The sequence below is a fragment of the Panthera onca genome, chromosome F2 (genome assembly GCF_046562875.1).
Source record: "Panthera onca isolate mPanOnc1 chromosome F2, mPanOnc1 haplotype 2, whole genome shotgun sequence".
Lineage (NCBI taxonomy): Eukaryota > Metazoa > Chordata > Mammalia > Carnivora > Felidae > Panthera > Panthera onca.
Genome location: NC_138356.1, coordinates 48,995,375 through 49,019,545, shown reverse-complemented (window position 1 = coordinate 49,019,545; position 24,171 = coordinate 48,995,375). Strand labels below are relative to the sequence as shown.

The following is a 24,171-nucleotide window of genomic DNA, read 5'->3' as shown; positions in this document are numbered from 1 at the left end:
ATAACTGATGATCGATGCGTAGTTTTTTAAGTTTTTACTTTTAAAGTTGTTTATTTTGAGAGAGAGAGAGAGCACGTGCATGGGGAAGGGGGCAGAGAGACAGAGGGAGAGAGAGAATCCCAAGCAGGTCCTACTACTCTGTTGCGCAGAGCCCAACATGGGGCCTGATCTCACACACCATGAGATCATGACCCAAGCTGAAATCAAGAGTCAGATGTTCACCGACTAAGCCACCCAGGCACCCCTAATAATAAATGTATGGTTTTGATGAAATATTATTTTCCCAAGTTTTTAAAATGCAAATTTGTCATTAAGAACCCAGGCTCTCTCTTCTGCTATCTCAGAGGACTGGGTTTTTTCTAGGCTTCTCATCTCATTGATGCAAGATGGCTGCCACAGCTCCAAGCATCACATCCTCATGCAACTGCATCCAAACACATAATGAAAGGAGACAGGGAAGAAGGGCTCTTGTGCATATTTCTTTTTAGTAGGGAGGAAAATCTTTCCTACATGCTCTTCAGCAGATTTCCCTTTACATCTCATTGGTTAGACTGGGTCATATACCATCCCCTAGCTACAGTGGAGGCCAGAAATATCTGACATATTTAGTCTCTACTGTGGGTGGTGAGCCCTTCTAACAGGGTATGGACTACGCTGAGAGACAACCAACAGTGTATGCCACAACCCTGTCTCTCTAATACCAGGATGCCCATCATCCATTGACCATCTTCCACCCACCATTAGACAGGGGGCACCTGTCTGTGCCCGGGAGTCAGTCTGTTTCCGACTTATGTTTTAATGTTCCAAACACACATAAAGCCTCTTCAAGGAGAGGAGGTCCCTAGACACCTCGAGGTGATGGCATTGGGGGAAGGAAATATTTGACATTGTACATAGGCAGGGCTAACTGGAGAGTTTGCTTGGGACTCGACTCTTTGCCACCCCTTCAAGCCAAGACACAAGGGCACTCCCAGCCACCCCCCCCCCATTATATTAGAACACAAAGGCTTTTAGCCACGCCAGGCCCTGCTCTCAGAATGGTCACTACCAAAATACCATGAGAAGTGTGAATTCAAACCCACAGTTTTTCCAATCACCAGTCTAAGTGGAATATTCCAAGGAATAACATGGATTGGAAACAGAACTTGGGTCTGAGAATGCTGGCAGGTGGGATTTCTTTCAGTAGTAAATAAGGCAAGACTGGCTGCTGTTTTTCTATTTAGGACTCACCGCTTCTTAAAGCCAAACAGCAGAAGCACTGCTTCGTTGAGTAAAAATAGAAACAAATAACATGATCATCTATATCTAGCTCTATTTCCTTTTCTGTTAAAGGGAAATACCCCAAACACTTGCAGCAAAATCAATAGTAGGTAATTAGGCACACTAAGTAAGAATGCAATAGGTAAGTGAAAACAGAATACCAAACAGGACATTAAAAATTATTGTATTACACCACAGGCGGGTGCACGCGCGTGCGCACACACGCGCACACACACACACACACACACACACACAGAGTAATGTGTTATAAAAATAACACAGTTATGTGGGATCATGAATTATTTAAGATCTTCTCTTTTTAGAAAACAGATATGAAAGATAACTGAATTAATTTGGCTTTCGACATATTGGAGCAAGATCTTGTTCCCTCCCTCACACTGAGGCTCTCCCACACCCCAGTTATAAGTCACACAGTGCAGTTGATGCATCAAAGACTAACTCGGGGTGCCCGGGTGGCTCAGTCGGTTAAGTGTGACTTTGGCTCAGGTCATGATCTCACAGTTCATGGGTTCGAGCCCCGTACAGGGCTCTGCACTGATGGTGCAGAACCTGCTTGGGATTCTCTCTCCCTCCCTCTCTCTCCCTGCCCCTCACCCACATGCGCTCCCTCTCTCAAAAAAACAAATAAATAAATAAAACTTAAAAAAAAAAAGAGCTACCTTAGCTCCAAAAGAGGATGAGTAAAATGAGCTGGTTGCGATCAGGGAGAGAAGCGAGAGGAGACAGTTAAGTCTCCATGTATAAATGTAGGTCATGTGTGTTGAGTTCAGAAATTTCTCTTATTAAACATATTCTGTGTGTGTGCTTAATACCATGTGTTAGGTTTATAAGAACAAATATAACTATACTGTTGCACAGCAAAGACAAATTGTGTATCTATCCTAGACCCGTGACTTCAGAAAATTCACCTTCCAAATTCTTCCATGTGTGTGATAGGACTTTTTGATCCTTTATTCACAAATCTGAAATACTCATGATTCTAAATGTCTCTTTTTGATGTTTGGTAACAGGAAATCCAGGCTGACAGAGCAGTTATTTAGCTGCTGGTTAGTTTCCTCGTTAAGTTACAAAGGAATGCTGCGATTCAGAACCCAGAAGCCTCTTGAACCTCATTTGGAGAGGCTCTTTGCCAGTGCTAATGAGCACTTAGAAGGAGCAGACTACGTTTCTCTTTCACTTACAACTGCTCTTGGTTCTGCTCTTCCAAAAACTGAACTTAGTGAGAAAATGGCAAGAATGAATCTGCCGTGCCTGCTTCTCTTTTTCTTTAGTGTTTAATAATTCAAGACAACATACTCTGCAAATACACCAAAGGGAAAACAAAATATTCAGGTTTGTTTAGCAGCCTCCCAGGAAGAAAATGGGTTAGATTAGTGATTTTTCAAACTTTTGAGGCCACAGGCCACAGCGAGAAATACATTTCACGTGACAAAGCTTCACAAAACAGTATTTAACCTTAAAGCTTGTGAAGCACACAGTTTTATTTTATTTGATTCTGCTCTGCTCTGTTGTCTCCTATTTTTTTTCTTTCCCTTTTTTTTTTTTTTTTTTTTTTTTTTTTTTTAAGAAAGTGCTGATGGAAACCCTCTACCTGGGGTTCACCACCCTTGGATGAATCCTGGCCCACATCTTAAAAACACTGGATTCAATGGTGATTATAAATTAACAAGGATTAATACAAAGGATATTTTAAAAGTCACATATAATACCAGGGCTGAGGGAATAAAACAAATCCCCGTGTTACAGACCAGACTATAATAGCAGGCTTTTGTGGGATTTTATTACTTCTCCCTCTACTTAAGCCCCCTCCCCCCAAAAAAGAAAAAAAAATCTGTGTTAATTAAAATAATACTGGGCTTGAATACAGTCTCACTGTAAAATTTGCACAACATATAGCTAAAGTAAAAATCTTTGTGGGGCCCCTGGGTGGCTCAATCGGTTTGAGCATCCAACTTTGGCTCAGGTCATGATCTCGTGGTTTGTGGGTTCGAGCCCTGCGTCGGGCCCTCTGCTGACAGCTTGGAGCCTGGAGCCTGTTTCAGATTCTGTGTCTCCTTCTTTCTCCGCCCCTTCCTGGCTCGCAGGCTCTCTCTCTCTCTCAAAAATATTTTTTAAAAATAATAAAAAATAAAGTAAAAATCTATGCAGGCCATTCCTCACTCCCCACCCTGAGCCTCCCCAGCAGTAACTCTTTCCAGGCCTTTCCTAAGCATTTACTATATAGGTCTATATAAAAAGGTGGAGTTTTGCTTTCTGTTTTAATAATATAGTCCCGTATTATAATACTGTTCTTCAACTTGCTTTTTTTCTCATTAGAATAGCTAATATCTATTGCATGTGTGTGCAAACTACCATGCTAGGCACATTATATTAACATGCTTTTGGAGGATTTATTTTATTTTTATTTTTATTTTTTTTTAATATATGAAATTTATTGTCAAATTGGTTTCCATACAACACCCAGTGCTCATCCCAAAAGATGCCCTCAATACCCATCACCCACCCTCCCTTCCCTCCCACCCCCCATCAACCCTCAGTTTGTTCTCAGTTTTTAAGAGTCTCTTATGCTTTGGCTCTCTCCCACTCTAACCTCATTTTTTTTTTTCCTTCCCCTTGGAGGATTTATTAAAATGCTAAATTAGATTGAGGTAAATCATTTCTTAGAAACCAACCAACACCTTTTAGTGTTTAACCATACCCAAGATACCTAGCTTTTTGTCTATAAACATGAATCTTCGTATTATTTTTTCAAAAAGCCTTACTCCACTTGTCAGATTCATGTTTTCTTCCAGGTTATTTTTTTCATTTGCTGGGTTTAGTGCCTCCCCGTTCAGCATGTTGGGTTTTCCTCAAATACTGGCGGATTCCTGGACGTACGCATGTGTTAGTGCTTGAGTGGCCTTCTAGGTCTGGCTGTGAGCACTGCGTCTGTTGAACAGACTGCCTCAGGGACAGGCCAGAGGGGAGCAGAGCAGACAGGGCTCTTTCCTTCCCTGGCTGGGTGTTATAGCTCCTCAAAGCCTGGCTGGCCTCATGGGTACAAGTATTCACGGTCTTGCCAACATCTCCCTAGAAGCAGACATGCCTTCCTACTGCAGCTATATAGGCACAGAACTACTTACAATTTTTTAAACGAATAAGCAGCCACTGACACTAGATGTGTAACTAAAGAGAGCTTCTTCCACGAATTTGTGGGAGCAGTTGACCTTCACATAAATTCCAGAGAAACAATAACAGGTCCCACAAGTAGTATAAGGTCTTTCAACAGAATCTCCATGAAGACCCAGAAGACAGAGCTACATTATCGGAACACACAAACCCTGTGATTCCACCTTCACTCACTGCCTGAGTCACGACACACGGTCATCACAAACCCAACCTGACCCCGCTAAGGCAAGGAAGGGAATTTATTGCTACATTATAACTTAAAAGTTCAGGTACACATCAGGCTTCAGAAAATTCTAAATCCAGGGGCTCAAACTAGGTCAGCACAAATCTATTGGTCTCCATTTTTTAGGTCTGCTTTGATTTTTCAGGTTGGCCTCATTCTCTGGCAGGCTCTTTCCTAGCCTGGTGAGGTCAAGAAAGCCACCTCCATCTCCGGGCTGCCATTCTATCCAGCAGTCTGTCCCACTGGAAGGAGAAAGGCCTCTTGTCCAACAGTTCCAGGAAAAGTCCCCGGTCAATGTCTCAGTAGCCCGATGTCTGTCGGGTCCCCATTCCTGGCCCAATCACTCTTAAGCTGTGTGGTCACGGCCCACCACTGAGCTGGCCGACTGATTCAGCACCACCCCACTTACCCTGAGAACAGGGGCTGGAGGATCGGGGTACCATCACTCAGGGGAGGAGGACCAGTTCTGGGCTGCCAAAAACAACCAATAACCACGTCGCTCACCATGCCCAAGAAGAGGTGCCTGCTATTGCAGAGACAAAGGATTCTTTGGAAGAAAATGACCAGAGGATCATCAAGAAAGGGAAAAACATTTGTGATATTTCAGAGTTCAGAGAGAGGATAGGTGTAGCAGACAGAATAAGGGCCCCTCAAGATGTTTACGCTGTGGTCCCCGGAACCTGTGAATGTATTACCTCACATGGCAAAAGGGACTTTATGGATGTGATTAAGGTTATGGACCTTGAGATGGGGAAATTATCCTGGATTATCCAGGTGAGCCCATTACAATCACACGGCAGGAGCAGAAACGGGTGTTGAGAGGTGGCCGAGTGAGAAGATTTGGTGCCCTGTGGCTGGCTCGAAGCTCTAGGGAGCTCCATGCAAGGACCAGCGACAGACGGCTACTCGCTAAGCATGGCCTCCAGCCAATAGCCAGCAAGAAAATGGGAACCTCAGTCTTACAACCTTATGAAGTGAATTCTGCCAACAACCCAAACTGAGTGACGAGACGGATCTTCCCCTGGAGGCTCTAGGAAGGAACCTGTCAACACGTTGATTTTACCAAGTGAGATCGGGGGCAAACTGCTGACCTACCAGACCGTAGGATGGGAAACACGTGTCATCCAAGCTACTGAGTTTGTGGTAACTGGTTCAGGCAGCAACAGAACACTGGAACAATCGGAATGGTGCTGGCGAGTGATGCTCAGAGGGGAAGGGGAAGGGGAAGGGAAGTGGAGAGCCCCCAGTGGCATTCTGCCCAACTATTCCCCACTGAGAACTCTATCAGGTGCCTTAATGATATGATCTCATCCGAGTCCGTGAGGCACATAGGGGAACCCAAACACTACTCATCCACAGTGGGGCGTGTGCCAACGTGCTCCCCCTCAGGGGTGGCTGAGTCACCATGCAGCCCGAGGGAAAAGGTGTCATGGGAAAAAGCCCGTGCCCTTTCCACCACATCACGCTCAGCAAGTGAAGGAGAAACTGGAAATCAGGTACACAAAACACACACCAGAAGAGAGACACGCATCTCACAGTGGGAACAAGGACGGAAGGAGGTGCAGGGGAAAGACTCCAGAGAGAGAGAGAAAGAGAAAGAGAAAGAGAAAGAAAGAGAAAGAGAAAGAGAAAGAGAAAGAGAAAGAGGAGAAGGAGAAGGAGAAGGAGAAGGAGAAGGAGAAGGAGAAGGAGAAGGAGAAGGAGAAGGAGAAGGAGAAGGAGAAGGAGAAAGAGAAAGGCATTTGAGCTGGCCCGGAAGGAGCAGGCACCGAAAGCAAAGGAGAAACATGGAGATGTGAGGGGGTGGGGACAGTGAATCTTTGAGAGAGAGAGAGAGAGGGCAAGCTGGGGGTTGGTGGTGAGCAGAGGAAGCAGGTTGACAGGAAGACAAGAGTTAAGGCTGGAAAACTGGGTTGCAATCAAAAGAGCCTTATAGGCCACACTAAGGCATTTAACTCTATGTGCGACAGGGATCCATGAAGATCCTAAACAGAGAGTGGCCGGGCCAGGCTGCGTTTTAAAAAGCAAGGGGCAAGGATTGGGGCACAGAGATTGGGGAGGCTGGCAGGGGGCAGCTGCAGTGGTCTAAGGCAGAAACCATCAGGCCCCTAGGGACAGCCGTTATTTGCTGAGGGCCCGTCTGTGTCAGGGAAAAGTGCTTGGACCTCACTGCTAATCCTCGCAATAACCCTGTGAAGGAACTCTTATCTTCTCTTTATGAAGACGCTGAGACTCAGAGAGGTTAGTTAGCTTGCCTAACGTCACACAGCTACTAAATGGCCAAATGAGGATTTTAATTGAACTCCTGCCAAGGAGCCGGATGTTAAAACCTGCGCTTTTAACTACGGAAGTAGTTAAAATCAAGGATTAAGAGCTGTTTTAGAACTAAATGGATGGAATTGGTGACTAATTAAAAGGGAGGGAGGTTGAGGGAGAAGGGAGAGGTCTCTGCTTGATTGATGGGGTGTGTGCTAGGATACAGGAGGTGCAGGATGGGGGAGTCCAGTGCTTCTCAGCTGGGACGGCACCACACCCCCGGGGGCATTTGGAAATGTGCGGGAGCGGGGGGATGGGAAAGTGGGGGGTGTCTTGGTTGTTCCAGTGCCTGGGTGGGACCAAATATCCTGCAAGACACAGGACTGCCCCACTCAGCACAGAACTGTCACAACCCAAATGCCAAAAGCGCTACTTCCAAGAAACACTGAAGATAATCCCCAAGCACATCTCCCTGCCAGACCAGAGAGATGTGGAAATGAGAGACTGAGTTTCAGAAAATAAATGACACCAGAATCCATGAGAAGACAGGATGACACTAAGGAGAACTCACAATGAGAGAACATTCTGGAAAAACTGCAATGTCAGCATCGGGAGTGTGGTCTCTGGAGCGGCAGCGGCATCAACGGAGTCCGGTTAGAGGCAAAACCCTTGGGCCCGCCCTGGACCTGCTGGACCTGCTGAATCGGCAGTCCTGGGGTGGGGCCGGCAAGCCCTCGGGGCGATGTTCACGCACAGTCGCACAGTCGAGTGTGAGGACCACAGTGGAACAGCTGCACAGAAGACGGAGAGTGCCGCGCAAGAACCAGGAGGAACGAGAGTTCCTGGGGGAAGGAATGGTCAGCAGTGACAGATGCGATGGAGTCAAGCAGGGCGGCCGCTACATGTGACTGAACAGGATGCTCTCCGTGGCTTTGCCAAGAATAGTTTCAGTGGATGGGCAGATAGCAGCAGCTTGGGTCTCAGCAGGCTAAGGAGTTAGTTATTTGGAGTTAAAAATAAAGACTGGGGAATAAAAGGAAAAGAAGGGATCAGGAGCAGCTACACAGGGTCAAGGGAGAGCTTTTAGGATGAAAGAACAGAATTAGGTTTACATACCACAAATAAGCAGGAAAGAAAATTATAGGAGCCAAGTGCCAGAGGCCTGTGCACCAAGGGCAGGTACTGGATGCTAAGATCAGTGCAGTGTTGTGCGTGGAGTGTCAGGGAAATACTGGTTGCAGCCCTTCCAGAAATGGGAAGGACATAGGCATCAAGGTTAGAGACATCGGGAAAACGAGAGCATTTAGCGCTTGGCTTGGTGCCTGCTCCCAAGAGGCTCCCAGGACTGACAAGCCCAATCGCTCCAAATTAAATCCCAGTTTGACCATCCAATAGCCGTGTGACCTCAGGCCAGATAACAGACTTGTCCAAGTCTCAGTTTCTCCCGTCTGCGAAAGAAGAGGCCAGATCTCAAGCAGAAAGCAAAGGGTCAGGAGTTAGGGAAAGATCTTAAAAAATTAGGACATCTGGAGCAATTCCTATGGTGAATGAGAAGCCATTGACCAATGACCAAGAAAAAGAGCACATACAAAACGTGGTAAGAGGGTCCATGACCAGGAGAGCAGAGCAGAGGGGCGTAAAACCTGCAAAATAAAATCATAGCTCCGAACTGAGGTTTCAGTCCCTTTTCTCTGGGTTCAGCTCCTGTTCAAATCAAACAGCACACAACTCCAACTCCAGGCTACTGAGAAAGCAACAGCTGCCTGTGATGGTTAATTTTAGTGTCAATTTGATGGGGCCACCAGGTGCCCAGGTAGGCGGTCAAACATTATTCTGGGTGTTTCTGTGAGGGTGTTTCTGGATGAGATTAGCATTTAAATTGGTGGACTTGGGGGCGCCTGGGTGGCTCAGTTGGTTAAGCGTCCAACTTCAGCTCAGGTCATGACCTCGCGGTTCATGGGTTCGAGCCCTGTGATAGGTTCTGTGCCGAGAGCTCAGAGCCTGGAGCCTGCTTCGGATTCTGTGTTTCCCTTTCTCTCTGTCCCTCCACCACTCGCACTCTGTCTCCCTCTGTCTCAAAAAAAAACATTAAAAAAATTTTTTAATTGGTGGACTTGAGTAAAGCAGATAGCTCTCCCTAATGTGGATGGGTCTCACCTAATCAGTTGAAGGCCTGAATGGAACAAAAGGCTGACCTCCCCCACGTGAGCCAATTCTCCTGCCTCATGGCCTTCAAGCTAGGACATCAGCTCTTACTGGTTCTACAGCAGTTTTGGCCTCTGGACTCAAACTGGGGCACTGACTCTGGAGATTTTGTACTTTCCAGCCTCCATAATCCTATGAGCCAATTCATTATAAGAAGTCCTTTTTGTGTTCGCTCGCGCGTGCGCACACACATACACACACACACACACACACACACACAGCTGACCCTTGAACAACACAGATTTGAACTGTATGGGTCTACTTACACACAGATATTTTTAAAGTACAATATTATAAATGCATTTTCTCTTCCTTACAATTTTCTTAGTACCACTTTCTCTAACTTGCTTCATTGTAAAGAATACAGTATATAATACATATAACATACAACATAAGTGTTAATCAACTGTTGATATTATCAGCAAGGCTTCTGGTCAACAGTAGACCAGAAGTTAAGTTATGGGATTTAATTTAGTTATGTGCTTGGAGAATCAAAAGTTATACCCGGATTTTCGACGGCATGGGATGGGGTGAAGGGGGGGCCTCTAACTCCCACGTTGTTCAAGGATCACATGTGTATCATACTGGTTGTGTTTCTCTAGAGACCCTGATGAATACACTAAGTATTTTATGATTTTATCATTCATTCACTCAACTTAAGAAAGGTCATGCAATGGCTATTGACATGAATTTCCAGGCAACTAGGTTTTCTTTTCAACTGCAATCCCTAGAGGAGAAAAGCACGCTCACTGGAAAGGGGTTCTTAAATGAAGAGAGAAAAAAGTAAGAGGGGAGCTTTGGTGGCTCAGTCGGTTAAGCGTCCAACTTCGGCTCAGGTCATGATCTTGCAGTTTGTGAGTTCAAGCACCACAACGGTCTCTGTGCTAAAAGCTCAGAACCTGGTGCCTGTTCCAAATTCTGTGTCTCCCTTTCTGTCTCTGTCCCTCCCCTGCTCATGCTCGTTCTCTCTCTCTCAAAAATAAATAATAACATTAAAAATTTTAAAAAAAAGAAAAAAGGAAGAAAGAATAAGCAGAATTACTACCAAGGTGAAACAGTCAAAATGGAACCCGAATGTTAAAAGAAAGCCTTTGACCAAACAAAATTAAGAAGAAAGAATAGGAGGTAAGACTAGGAAACAAAAAAAGGCAAAAAAAAAAATAAACAATGGCATCGAAGCGGGGAACAAAAAGGAATCTAATACATGCTGCTGTTTCCTTACAAAGTTAGTGTGGGATTTAATGAGTTTCTGGAAGCTGATTAAACCAGGACAACACCATGTACCGGATTTCAGCTGCAGAGCTAACTTTCCCAGGCAGGAGGAACTGAAGCGCTACGTCTGCGTGTAAAGATAAGAGCGTTCCAAATCATTTATTTTAGAAAAGAAATTCTGACTCAGAGGCAAGCAGCCAACTAGATTCTGGAAAGCTCGGACTATGGAAAATTTGACACTTCCTTTCAGCATAAGTACCTATGACACAGGCCCCATTCCAGAACCGACACTAACACTTCTCAAGCAGTCAATTCATACACCGCAGGGTTCGTGTCTCTCCAAAGCTCTAGTATTTCTCCTGGAAGAACGTTAGGGGTCCGTTACAGCAGAGCCAAATGAATGCCTCCAATGACTTAAGAGGCAGAGGCAAGACAGAAGTTAGAGCGGCAGCAATTTGCGTGATACTTTTCACTTCCTGTATTAAGTTAGTGAGTGGGGATCATGGCCTCTTGTCTCCCAGCAGAAGGCTGGCAGTCTGAAGCAAAAAGACAACTTTCCCCTCTAAGGAGTGTGGAAGCGAGAAATTCAGACATATCAGAAAAATGAGGAAGAAACCAGAGTGTCCCTTCCATCCCCCAAAAGTCCCGTTGTCGTATGTTGGCTCTTATCAAAGGACTACTCTGTGACTAAATCAGATACAGCGTTAGCCAGTTATGTATCGAATGTGACTGAAAACACGTGATAACCATGATCTTGAAGAAATCAGGGCAGTTGCAAAAAAAAAAAACAAAAACAAAAAAACATCAATAAGTTTATGAATGGTTAAATTCTGCCTGGATCTTCATGGACATTTGCAGGACAGCATGAAGTATATTTGCAAAACACTTTTCAAAAGAGTGACAAGGTGCAGAGCTCTTGGCTGCAGAGTCGGACACACTTCCTGGCATAGGGTACACTCCATTTGCCCATCCCCTGGATGAACCAGGAAGTGTGCTCGACTCACTACATTTCATGTACAGGAATCAGACAATATGTGACCTTCGGGGTCTGGCTTCTTTCACTCAGCGCAATGTCCTCAAGGTTCAGCCAATGTGTTTGTGGCATTGACCAGGACTTTGTTCCTTTCTATGGCGGAGTATAATATTCCCTAGTGTGGACATATCATATTTTGTTTATCCATTCATTCATCATGGCCACCTGGGTTGTTTCCACTTTTTGGCTACAATAAATAATGCTGCTCTAAACTTTTGTGTACAAGCCTCTGTGTGGATCCAGGTTTTCAATTCTCCTGGGTATATAAACCTTGGAATTGCCAGTCACATGATCCTGGTGGGTTTTTAATGAAGGAATTTGCCTTCTAAATAGATGTACCTAAAGGGAAACGAATTTCAATTCACGTAAGCTGGAGGAGGACCAAAAAAGAAACGAAAACCAACTAGTATAAAAAAGAATACTAACAACCAAATGGCTGTTAGCACGTTGAACCCCCTCCTCTATCCATGTACTTTGCCAAAACTCTGAACATACCATGAGGTTTAAATGCTCACAATAATCCTACAGTGTTATCATAATTACCCCTCTTCTACAGATGAAGAAATGGAGTCAGCCCCAGGGTGGCAGGCTGCCCAGGACCACACCCGGACCCAGCCCCGGCAGATGTGGCCAGGAGAGAATATGCCACCAGAGTATTCGTAACAAACAACAGTGGTCTACATTCCCTCGTCAAAGAAACTCCAGACTAAATTCAAGACAAACCTAAAGCAATACCCCGCTTTCAAAACACACACAGAAAGGCTAAATTAAAAAGAAGGAAAAGAATCCAATATGCAAAAGGGGGCTTTGTGAGTCCTGTTGTGATCAGGATTTGTGAGCAGTGACCGGACAGTCCTCTGGCAGCAGTGCTAGGGTGATCTGAAGGTGAGCGGAGAGGGGACAAAAAAGCCAGTTAGGAGGCTGTCAAAACAGACTGGGGGAAGGAAGGGCTGGAGACTAGGGGGCATGGGGAGAGAACCTCCAGAATGCCTGAGTGCCTGGCCGCAGAGGTGGGAGCACGGGGCTGGAGGGAGGGGCTTGCTTTCCGACTGCACTCTGTCCTCCCTCGGCCAGCTGTCCTGCAAATGGTGCCAATGGGCTCAGGAACCAGGCAAGACCCAGGGCACCATACCGCTGATGAAAACAACCCGCAGACAGGTACTGTCCTCTCGGATATAACTCACCTCTTTCCCTGTACACTGTCCCTCTTCTTGCTAGAGACCTGGACCGCTTCACTGTTTTACGAACTTCTTAAATTCCTAAAGACAATCAACAGAGACAAGTAAGAGACAGGTTTCAAGAACCTGTGCTGAGCATCTCCTTGATGTCTCCCTACAGAGCCTGGCATAGTGCATGCCCTGCACACAATGAGTGCTAAGTGAGCACTGACTGACAGAAGAAAGTAGTAGGTCCCCATCAGAACCACACAGCTGTGTTTCCAATTCTGCTGATTCAATATTTCCCATCAGAAACAGCTTTTGGTCTTTCAATATTGCAACCAGTTTACCCTCATGCACACACAGGCACAAAGTACACGTAGTTGTCTTTTGTGATCAAAGTGAAAGCTGTGTGTGTAGCCATCTGAGGCACATCAACAATGACTCAGAAAGCATCCCTTCCTTGTTTCTCAAGCTGGCAGGGAAATTAAGTCTGGAAATAAGAGTGAATTAGAAGCTAGGCTGGCTCTGCCAGTTATTGGAACAAAAAAAAAGCCAAAGGACACAGGGCACACTGGAAACTAAAAGGCAAAATGGCTCACTACCTGAGCCTGACCAACTGGGCCTGTGCTGGCTGATGCAGGAGCCACTAGCCACAGGTAGCTATTTACATTAACCAAGTAAGATTAAAAATACACTTCCTCGGGGCACCTGGGTGGCTTGGTCGGTTAAGCGTCCGACTTCGGCTCAGGTCACGATCTCAAGGTCCGTGAGTTCGAGCCCCGCGTTGGGCTCTGTGCTGACAGCTCAGAGCCTGGAGCCTGTTTCGGATTCTGTGTCTCCCTCTCTCTCTGCCCCTCCCATTCATGCTCTGTCTCTCTCTGTCTCAAAAATAAATAAACGTTAAAAAAAAAAAAAAATACACTTACACCAGCCACATTTCAAGTGGACTACAGCTCATATGGGGGAGGCTACCAGCCTGGGTGGTACAGACACAGAATGTCCATCATCACAGAAATTTTTTGTGGACAGTGCTAAACCAGATTAACTGTGTGGTCATATTTGGAGGCAAAAAAAAAAAAAAAAAAAAAAGTCTATTCTTCACTCACTGACTGATATTATATAGGTTGATAGGTTGACTTTTATGGACAGATATCCTCAAGTATGTTTCAGGCTTTTGATTTCACAGATCAGTAATTACAATACTTTTTCTAATCTCGGGTTGTTAGGCTCAGTGCCTTTTTCCTGCCCAGCATCACATCCCTGGTACCTAAAACAATACCTGATTGACGGTATGTGCTAGAAAGCTGTCTGCTGAATAAATGAACATATGTGCACACAGGTGGACAGACAGGTTGTATATATCCTTACTTTTTGCATTTTATCTTTGGTGAAAACTGTCACTGGCTGGCACTAGTCACCTCAAGGTATTTGGGTTCTAAACACTGGTTCTATACACAAAGCGCCTCATACACACACATACAGGTTGGATTAAGTCACAAAATGAATACAAGTTGTCTAGAATTTTCTGACACCTTTATATGAATAAATGCTTGTAACAAAATATTCCAAATCAGAACATTAACTAGTTTTTGCGGGCTTCTCTAAATTGACTGTATGTTTCGTAAACAAACCATAAAGGGGAGTTGGGGGTTAAACTACCTGTTTGCTTCTAGATGGCACCAGAGCGCCCTCTTGTGGTGAAATATAGTACCTGTGTAGTCACAATTTCTTTAAAAAAAAAAAACAAAAAAAAGTGACTTTCTGCTTCTCACATTAAAAACTGGACTGACCTGTACCTACTCTGAGAATCAACCCAACTATGTACCAAGATAGTTAAGATCTGGCAAGTTGTGGTGGTGATAAAAGGTAATTTAAGAATGATTTGTCACAGAACCATCCAAAGAGGTCATCCACATACCTAGGAAACAGCAAAATACATCAAAGCTGCTCTCTGGATTTGATACTCTGGATAGTTTCTGTTCATCCTCTGGTTAAAAAAAAATATTTTGAAGTTGAAATATATACAGTTTTTCCTTTTTTAGTCTGACATCAACAATTATCTTTGCTGCACCCAACTGTTTTCACTTTTTTCTTAATATCCTTTTGTTTCCTCATACAAACCATTCTCTGAAAATCTGTTTTGGTTGTTTTTTACACTCTTATAAGCAGTGATAAATCATTCCCAAAGTGGGTTTTCATATAAAGGATAGAAATGTGATTCTGGTCACTTTAGGTTATTTTTGCAAATTTCAATTTGATATTCTATGGCCTTGCCAGGGTAGAAGACACCTGCATTCATCAGTTTCTGCGGAGGCAGAACTTTCTGGTTCTGCTGATTAATAATAATGTAGAATGCTTCTTTAGGTGGCAGAGTAGCAAAGCTGATTTATTCTTAATGATCCTATTGAGTGTTGTCTGTGAGAAAGAGAGAAGAATCACTATTTGAACGAGACCCCAACATGCTCCCAAATCCTAAATCAACAACCCTATCTGGGGGTTCAGAGGAAAGGTCTTCCAAAGGTGGTCTCACTTAGCTGGCTGATCACCAGCATCCAAGTCTCTTGGGTGTTTGTTAAAAATGTAGATTATTCGGGGAGCCTGGGTGGCTCAGTCGGTTAAGCGGCCGACTTCGGCTCAGGTCATGATCTCGCGGTCCGTGAGCTCGAGCCCCGCGTCAGGCTCTGTGCTGCCAGCTCAGAGCCTGGAGCCAGTTTCAGATTCTGTGTCTCCCTCTCTCTGACCCTCCCCCGTTCATGCTCTGTCTCTCTCTGTCTCAAAAATAAATAAACATTAAAAAAAATAAATAAAAATAAAAAAAAATTTTTTTAAAAATGTAGATTATTCTTCAGACCTACGCAAGACTTACCACATCTCTGTGGAGTATGGCAATGAATCTGCATTCTTATTAAATTCCCCAAGTAACAACCATTACGGATCTAATCAATTTCACTATTAGGCAAACTGTCAGGAAATCTGTGTTTGCTCACTACTGCTTCATTTTAAACTTTCTTCTTTTTGCATTATCTTGACCATTCTTGGTGCGAAGTACGTTGTCGTTTCTCATCAGTTTCACTTTCTTCTCTAGCTAACCATCCCACGAGCTATCCCCTACTGCCGATCAGTTCCATGGCGTTACCTTGTTCCCTTTTTCTCTAAGTCACGGGGCCCGGATGAAAATCTGTCCTAAGGGTGAATCTGCTGGTAAATAAAATAGTTCTGGTGGGTTACGTTTTCTAAAAAGGCCAGAATTACATTCATATTAATCTAAAGCTATCTAGGCTAGAAAAATAAAGACCCTAAACAAGTTTACTTTACTGAAACGGTTAAACTTCAATTTACAGAAAACTAAGTTACCATAGTTTTCAATGTACTTCCTCTAGAACATAATATTGTTACAGATCTTCTAGTAGAAACCATCTTTTACTGATGCTAATAGATAAAAACAACCATTTTTTTTTCCTACAGAGCACGGCTTTCATTATAGGCTATTCTATAATATGTGTACGTATGGTTTTTAACCTAGTGCATTTGTTATTTCTTTAAAAAGGGGGGGGGGGGGAGGGTGCCTAAAGAGAATAAAGGAGAATAACCTCATATCTAGATCAATTTCTTGTTATCTTATTTCCAACATTTGGGACTATTTAATTTTGAAGTGAGAACAAAGGAAAGTTTACATTTGCTGAGTATTTGTGATGCACAAAGTATTACTTGAAAGGTATTACTTGGTATGTCCTTATTTAAAAAGCTGCATGGGAGTCTGACCCATCCAGACCACATGGTGTCTGCCTAAGAACAACTTCAGCAGGTAGGAAAACCTTCCAGGTTGAATTACCTGAGCTGCTGAAATTAGCATACAACAGCTAGACACATCATGACCCGTCACCAACAAAAATGTCTGGGCTCCCAAGTTCCTGCCAAACACCAGCGCAGTTTACTATCTCATGAACTACACTTAATTGCCTTTTCTATATCGTGACCTTTTGGGGTGAAGGTGAAGGAATATGTCTGGCTCACTCCTACAGGACCCAGCAGAGGGCAGGAGGCATGATATGGACAAAAGAGCCCAGCAGTCAGAAGTCTTCAAGACTTCTTCAAGAGTTCAAGTTCTGACTCCAACTCAAAATCTGTGAGATCTAAGAAACCACTACAATGCTTTGCCCCTAAGCCTCCACAAGTAGAATGGGGACCACCAGTCCTTCCAGCACAAACAACACAGGGAAGGGGTGAGGCAACAAGTGTTGAGAGCACCGGCGGAATGGTCTCTGACAGACACCCAACAAATGTCTAATGAATGTCAAAGTTATCTGAGCTCTGTCTCAGAGAACCAGCAGCCTCTGAAGCAAACAAGGCAAAACAGTAGGAAGAGTCCCTTCCCAGAAACGGTAGCTGCCATCACAGGTGTAAAAACTTCAATGCAGACTGAAGCTCAGAGACCCACACTGCTTTAACATGATGCTACGTACACAAACTCTACTCACCCCACCACACACACACACACGCGCGCGCGCACACACACTTCCTTCCTTCTATCTTCGGACTCCACAATGTCACAAATCTCGAAATTCTCAGATTAAACATGGGTGAAAAGAAGCTACAGGCACTCATCTAGGATGGTGAGTACGTGCATCTAATAAGCTCTCTCCCCAGCCACCATTCAAAGCACTCCGTGTGCAGGGGGGGATCTATTTCAGTCAGCACAGCGGCCCTATGAGGTGGGCACCCGGGTTGTCCCCAGTCTATGAAGGAGGGACCGGGGTGTGGAGATACAGGGCTCATCAGTAGCAGAGGTGGGCCTGGGCTCCACAGCTACACTCTCAGCCACTCTGCATCCCTGACAGAAATTATAGTGAAAGTTCCCAAGTTCCAAATGTACGCTGGGATTTTAAACTTGAAATAATCCCTACCTACATGGGTCAAAACATGTTACAGTCCAAGTAAAACCTTAAAGTCATCACGTAGGCCTACCAATCTTTTACTGTAATTGTCAAAACACATCCCCGACCCCACATTATGCCCATTGTACAGATACTAAGACTCTAAACGACGCTTGCAACAGAAGGCAGAGAACCAGAATTTTCTGATATCAAAACCAAAAATTTTCAGCTGCCTCTTATCCAAAGGAAAATTGAAAATAAAATCTGCATTCTGAACGTGTCTTACATTTAGAATTCTGACAGATAACTTGGCAGTTCGTGTCGAAACTTTAAATATACATACCTATGACCTGTGAACCCCAGTCCCAAGGTCTTGCATATGGAAATACTAATACAAGTAAACAAAGGTATTAGAAGGATGTTTACTGCAGCAGTGTTTGTTAAGAGCAAAAGCAAAACATAACCTGTATAGTCATCCAGTCAGCTATATTATGGCACAAATACATGATGGAAAACCATGCAGCCAGTTAAGAGAAACTGAGGTAGCTCTAGACAGATGGACCTGTGGCTCTTCTGGATATTACCAGTAAGCAAAAAAGCAAGTGACAGAATATATGCGGTCTGATCCTACTTTTATTTAAAAATAAAGTGTTGGCATGTGTGTGATATACACGTTGTGGAAATCTAGTAAAAGGCCTGGAAGAATACACAAAAACTTCCTTAAGAAGAAATGTGAGAGGCAGGAAGGGTCACCTCTCATTGTTTACTTTACAAAAGTCTGAATCTGAAGTTAATTTCTCTTGAAATAACAGTATAAATTTTTGAAGTAGAAAGTATTTGGAAGGTTAATTTCTAGAAGGAATAGAATAGGTTAGAAATGCCCTTACAACAGAAACTTCTCTCTCCCATGTGCAAGCCTGGGAGTGCACAGGAAGGCTCGCACTGCCACAAAACCCGCTTCTAAAAGTTCCTTCAGGATGTGAAACTAAGTCACACCATTTCAGAGATTTTTAAAACTAACACTGCCTCTTTTCAGACCATGTCATCAAAGACATATATGTCAAAATGAAGCCTTTTATCACAAATCTTAAAAAGGAAACCTGTGGGGGCTCCTGGGTGGCTCAGTCGGTTGAGCGGCTGACTTCGGCTCAGGTCATGATCTCGCGGTCCGTGAGTTCGAGCCCCGCGTCGAGCTCTGTGCTGACAGCTCGGAGCCTGGAGCCTGTTTCGGATTCTGTGTCTCCCTCTCTCTCTGACCCTCCCCCGTTCATGCTCTGTCTCTCTCTGTCTCCAAAATAAATAAACGTTAAAAAAAAAAAAAAAAAAAAAGGAAACCTGTAAAACAAGGACTTACACAACACAAATGACCGAAACCGCACAGTTTTGCTATACTTTATTCAAAGTTGGCCCTTCTCTTAATTTGAGCGAACTCAAAGTCTAGTGTCCAAATGTAAATATCCATCATACGTTGAAAAATAATCTTTACATTTGTGCTGGGACCCAGATTTGGCACACTTAAATCATACCTGAGTCAGACACAAATGGTCGACACTCCATACATAACAAAACCCTGCAAGTGGGACAGCAAGTTAGCTACAATATCATTTATCAAACTCGCAAACTCAACTGTCACCTTCCAAAGTTACACACACCACAATGCACCTTTGCACAGGTCATTTTATTCTCTCCTGTGGGTGTCAACAGTGCTCACAGATTGTAATTTGAAACATTCAGAAAGCACATACCTGAATATTGTCACATTTCTTTACATCATGATTCAGTCACTATTAAACAGTTATGTCTACTAAATACAGTGAACAAGATGGTATAAACGTTTACCATTCCCTTGTAAACAAGGTTTTTGTGCACAACAGTAACAAATGGAATTAATGCATACCACAATGAGGAAAGACCTTGTCTTTAAATAAACTATTCTGTTTATAAATAAACTCTGATTTTTTTTTTAGTACACATTTACAGACCTGATCAATAAAAAGAAATAAGACATCTATTTTCCTTGAACAAGAAAATACTGAGAAATGGACCACTACAGAAGAACTCACCTAGGAGAGGGGGTCAGAAGCAAGCAAAGGACAATAGAGAGTTAAAAGTACTGTCATACTGTAACCTATTTCTGTTAGAATACACCAACACAAGGACAGGATTGTCTGGGAAGGAGCTCTTTTTTACTTGAATTCCAGCAAGTTGCAATCAATCTTGTAGTACACATAGGGGTAGTATTCCTGCTGACTCAGGTTTAAGCCTGGAATATCCATAGGAGCCTATGGAAAAAATCAGAATTATTCAATGAAATACTTACAGAAATCAAAAAAAGAACAAACTAAGTATTACCATTCACCTTCCTATTGACCACCTACTGTGGGCTAAGTTTGTATGTTTACCCTAATTTAATCTGAGTTAGGCATTATTACTCCTATTTTGCCAATGAGGAAACACCGTAAGTAGTAAAGCCAGATTTAAGCACTGACTCCAAAGCCTGTAGGTGTTTAACCATAATCCTACCAATGCATAAAATTTTAAAAAATTTTTAAATCTCAGGTTTGGGATATTGGGTTTATGGGACATATGGCTTATAAAATGTTGAACAGAAGTAAACCAAGCATAATTTTAATGATATCACTTACTATTTTAAATGTTTTAAAAATGTTTTTATTTATTTTTGAAGGAGAGAGAGACAGAGCATGAGCGGGGGAAGACGAGAGAGAGAGAGAGAGAGAGAGAGAGAGAGAGAGAGAGAGAGAGAGAAAATATGCAAAGCAGGCTCCAGGCTCTGAGCTGTCAGCACAGAGCCCTCCTTATGTGGGGCTCAAACTCACGAACTGTGAGATCATGACCTGAGCCAAAGTCAGTCGCTTAACTGACTGAGCCACCCAGGCGCCCCTGATATCACTTACTATTTATGCATGTTTTAAGAATACACTGGTAGGAAATTATGTATCAAATAGTTGGACATCATTTTTTATTGATAATGTAGTAAGTAATTTCCTTCATTTTCTTCTATCAAGAAAAACTGACTTTCCATGGGTTCTAACTAATGCAAATGTGAGTGACATACTACCATCCTTAAAACGAAAAGAAAATCAACAAGGTATTTGAAATAAAAAAATATGAAATAAAAGCCCACTACAATTTTAAACAACGGCAATACCAAAAACACACGTATGTTGTTTATATCCTCTGTTTAAAAGAAGATATAAAGACACCCGTTTAGAAAACTGACAGTTCCCTTTAAAATGCTCCTCTATTGACTTCGCTACTTCTACCAAATACAGTTAAAATAACTACTTATTTTCTTCTTCTCTGCCATTTATTAACTTTTGTAAACAAGTGTATCACTGGTTGCTTCTTTATTTCCACAGCTATGAACATCTGATCTATAGCAAGATAATGACTGGCTTAGAAGCAAAGCACTGCTCTAACTAGTATAAAACAGTAAACAATGTAAATTACTTGCTATGTTTAGCTAACAAATTAATGGAGAATCTCAAAGCAATTAAAAAAGATAGATTAAATAATAGGATATTTACTATCCCTTTTCTATCTCCTTCCAATAATTTTTTCTGAAATTAATTCCAGTTCCTACTCTAATAAAATACCGAATAAGTACTTACATCAATAATAGCTGCCGCACTGCTGTCTAGATGTTTATACAATTCATATAATACTTCTCTTAGTTTCTTCATTGTTTTCTTATTGGGCTGAAGGAGCATTGCTTGGAAGTTCACGGGCAAGCCATACCTTATCAGGAAGCAAACGTGTAGTGTGTAACACAAGTAAACATATAAACAGACTTTTGTTTCAAAGCAAATATTCTCATACTCTTCTTTAATCACAGTTAATAGAGAGAGGGTACCTCATTTTAATGATCACCTTTGCAAGTTCAGCTAATTATACAAAGAAACTCAAATCTTCTCTGGTCCTCACTGTCCACTAGAAATCTTTCCTTAAAATGAGAGCCAATTGTCTACTAGGAATTATTTTTAATTACTCTTCAGTTTCTAAGGTAATCTATGAATCTATGAATCCCAGCAAATAGCAATAATATGTACACTTAGTAGACACCTTCATAATAATAAACATAATTACTCACATCTTGAAAAACCAATGAAATTTACAAAGAGTGAGCATGGCTACAGGCAAGCATTTTGAACTATTTCTAACATAAGCAAAATGTACAGAGGATCACAAGATGATTGAGATTTTTAAGTGTCTCAAAATAAAATATTTTAGGTTAATATGAAACAATGATTTCAAATAAGTCACCAATACACTGTGTACTAAACTACCTATAAAACATACAAAAGATCTTCTTTTAAGCAAACATTGGCTAAATAGTGTATAATTTACTTTTAGCTTAACTACACAAGAAAAGAATCAGGGAGTACAGCAGCATGGATCACTTTTTCTAATCCTGGTATTAAGGACAAGACTAACATGCACGTGCGATACTGCCGATCTCTCCCTCATAGCTGTCCCTTCGGTTTCTCGGCTGCAATTTCCCATCACTGGACTGTGTGTTATAACAAAGAGGCCAATGTAAAGGGACCTATGACCCCTTCAATTTCAAGTTTCTTAATTAACTTTCTTTACCTTAAGACAGACTCAACAAAAACTCTCAACGCTTTCACATGAATCCACGCAATAAACGCCTCACTGAAATTTACTTTCAGCCACCGTACAAGTGGTCCCTATAAAAAGGAAAAAAAATTACCACAAATTTAGTATAGAAATGGCAATTAAAAATAGACAAATCAAATATTTTTATTTTATTTTTTTTAAACATTTTTTTAATGTTTATTCTTTGAGAGAGAGCGAGCACACGAGGAGAGGGGCAGAAGACAGAGACATAGAATCTGAAGAAGACTCCAGGCTCTGAGCTGTCAGCACAGAGCCCGACGTGGGGCTCGACCTCACGAACTAGGAGATCATGACCTGAGCTGAAGTCAGACGCTTAACCAACTGAGCCACCCAGGCGCCCAACAAATCAAATATTTTTAAAGGAGTGACTATCTAGTAAGAATCTACAAGAAAATCAAATCACATTATAATTCATTTTTAAAAATGTTTCATTTTTAAAATGTTTTTAAAATGTTAAAATGTTTTATTTTAAAACATTTTAAACAAATTTTAAACAAATTTTAAATTTGTTTAAATTTAACAAATTTTAAAATGTTTCATTTTTAAAAATGTTTTAAAAATGTTCTCATTATCTTGGATGCTTCATCTTCAATAAAATTAAAGGGTTAGTCACTACTCTATTACCTCAGTAGACACTAAAATTCACAGAACCTACTCACTACACAGGAAAAGACATACATTTTAATGAAAGTAATTTAAACTGATACAGAATACAGATGTGCCCTATGCTTGAAAACCAAAATACAAAAACCTGGATGTATTATGCAATACATTTCAGACATTTAAAATAGAATTCAATTTACAAACAACTTCTCAGGAACAAGGATAAAAAGTTATGCAATAAGTCTTTTTTTTTTTTTAAATGTTTATTTATTTTTGAGAGGGTGTGCAGAGAGGGAGACAGATGATCTGAAGTGGGCTCTGTGCTGACAACAGAGAGCCCAAGCCGGGGATGAATTCATGAGCCGTGAGACCATGACCTGAGCTAAAGTCAGATGCTTAACCGAGTGAGCCACCAGGCGCCCTGCAATAAATCATTTAATACCTATCCCTAGGTCTTAATTTTTTCTTTTGTAAAATCAGGGATGTTCATCTAGATCTCTTAAACCTCTCTGCACATTCCAAACTTTTAAAGATTCGATTACATTAAGTTGTTTTTGAACTTAAAGTATTCAGTATGATTTCCAGTATTAAATAAAAATACTTCTTCAAAGAAACAGCTTTCAAATAACTCAATACTGCCTCTCAATACTTAAAAGACATACATGATAAGTTCAGCTAAGTTATTTAGACAACATATTAGGCTCATTCAATGTACCAACCAATTAATTTAAGGAAAAAGGATCATAAGACAAAGTGAAAAATCTTTGGTTAAAATATCTGTTCTTTAAAAGGGTTTTGGTCCTTCCTAACAAGTTGGTTTTACTGGGCATTACTTGGTTAGGGTTAGTTTTATCCCAAATGAGATGATATGGTTTATAAAGTACCTAGGAATAATTTCAAATGGGATTTGCTTTTATTTCTTTTTCCATTTCAAGAGAAATCCATTTTCAGTCATTCTTCCCCTCCCAGACAAGCTTTTTGTCTTCACAATAATCCAGCACTTCAAAGATGGCAAGGAAGTTGACACCATCTTCCGTTTTCACAATTCTATCCCCCTTCCCCATTTTGCCCAGAACATACTAGAACTCTCCAGTGGTTTAAATACCAATTGCTTCAGTATAAGATTGCGGCATTAAAAAAATTTGCCTCAAGTGAAAATTCTTACTGAAAAAGAAAGAATACTATTTAATTAAAATAATCACTCGTAGGGATTTAGATGGAATAATTAAAGGTATGATTTCAAGATAACTATTCACAGATCGAAGTCTGTTTAGAGATAATAACCAGAGGCGCCTGGGTGGCTCAGTGGTTAAGCATATGACTCTTGATTTTAACTCAGGTCATGCTCTCACAGTTCATGAGTTTGAGCCCTGCGTCGGGCAATGCACTGACAGCGTGGAGCCTGCTTGGGAGTCAATCTCTCTTTCTCTGTCTCTCCATAAATAAATAAACTTAAAAAAAAAAAAAAAAAACTATTAAAATAGAAAAAATAACTAA

General features: G+C 41.9%; 1 protein-coding gene across 1 annotated transcript in view; it reads right to left on the bottom strand.

The window, feature by feature from the left end:
- Nucleotides 1-18,788: 18,788 nt before the first annotated feature.
- ATP6V1C1 (ATPase H+ transporting V1 subunit C1) overlaps nt 18,789-24,171 on the bottom strand; it is a 47,588-nt gene continuing 42,205 nt past the window's right edge. Inside the window, exons 11-13 of the mRNA XM_078441597.2 lie at nt 22,024-22,121; nt 21,045-21,171; nt 18,789-19,694 (exon numbers count right to left, since the gene is read on the bottom strand). Coding sequence (XP_078297723.1) covers nt 19,599-19,694; nt 21,045-21,171; nt 22,024-22,121 — 321 coding nt within the window. The 3' untranslated portion in view covers nt 18,789-19,598. The remainder of the gene's footprint in view (nt 19,695-21,044; nt 21,172-22,023; nt 22,122-24,171) is intronic.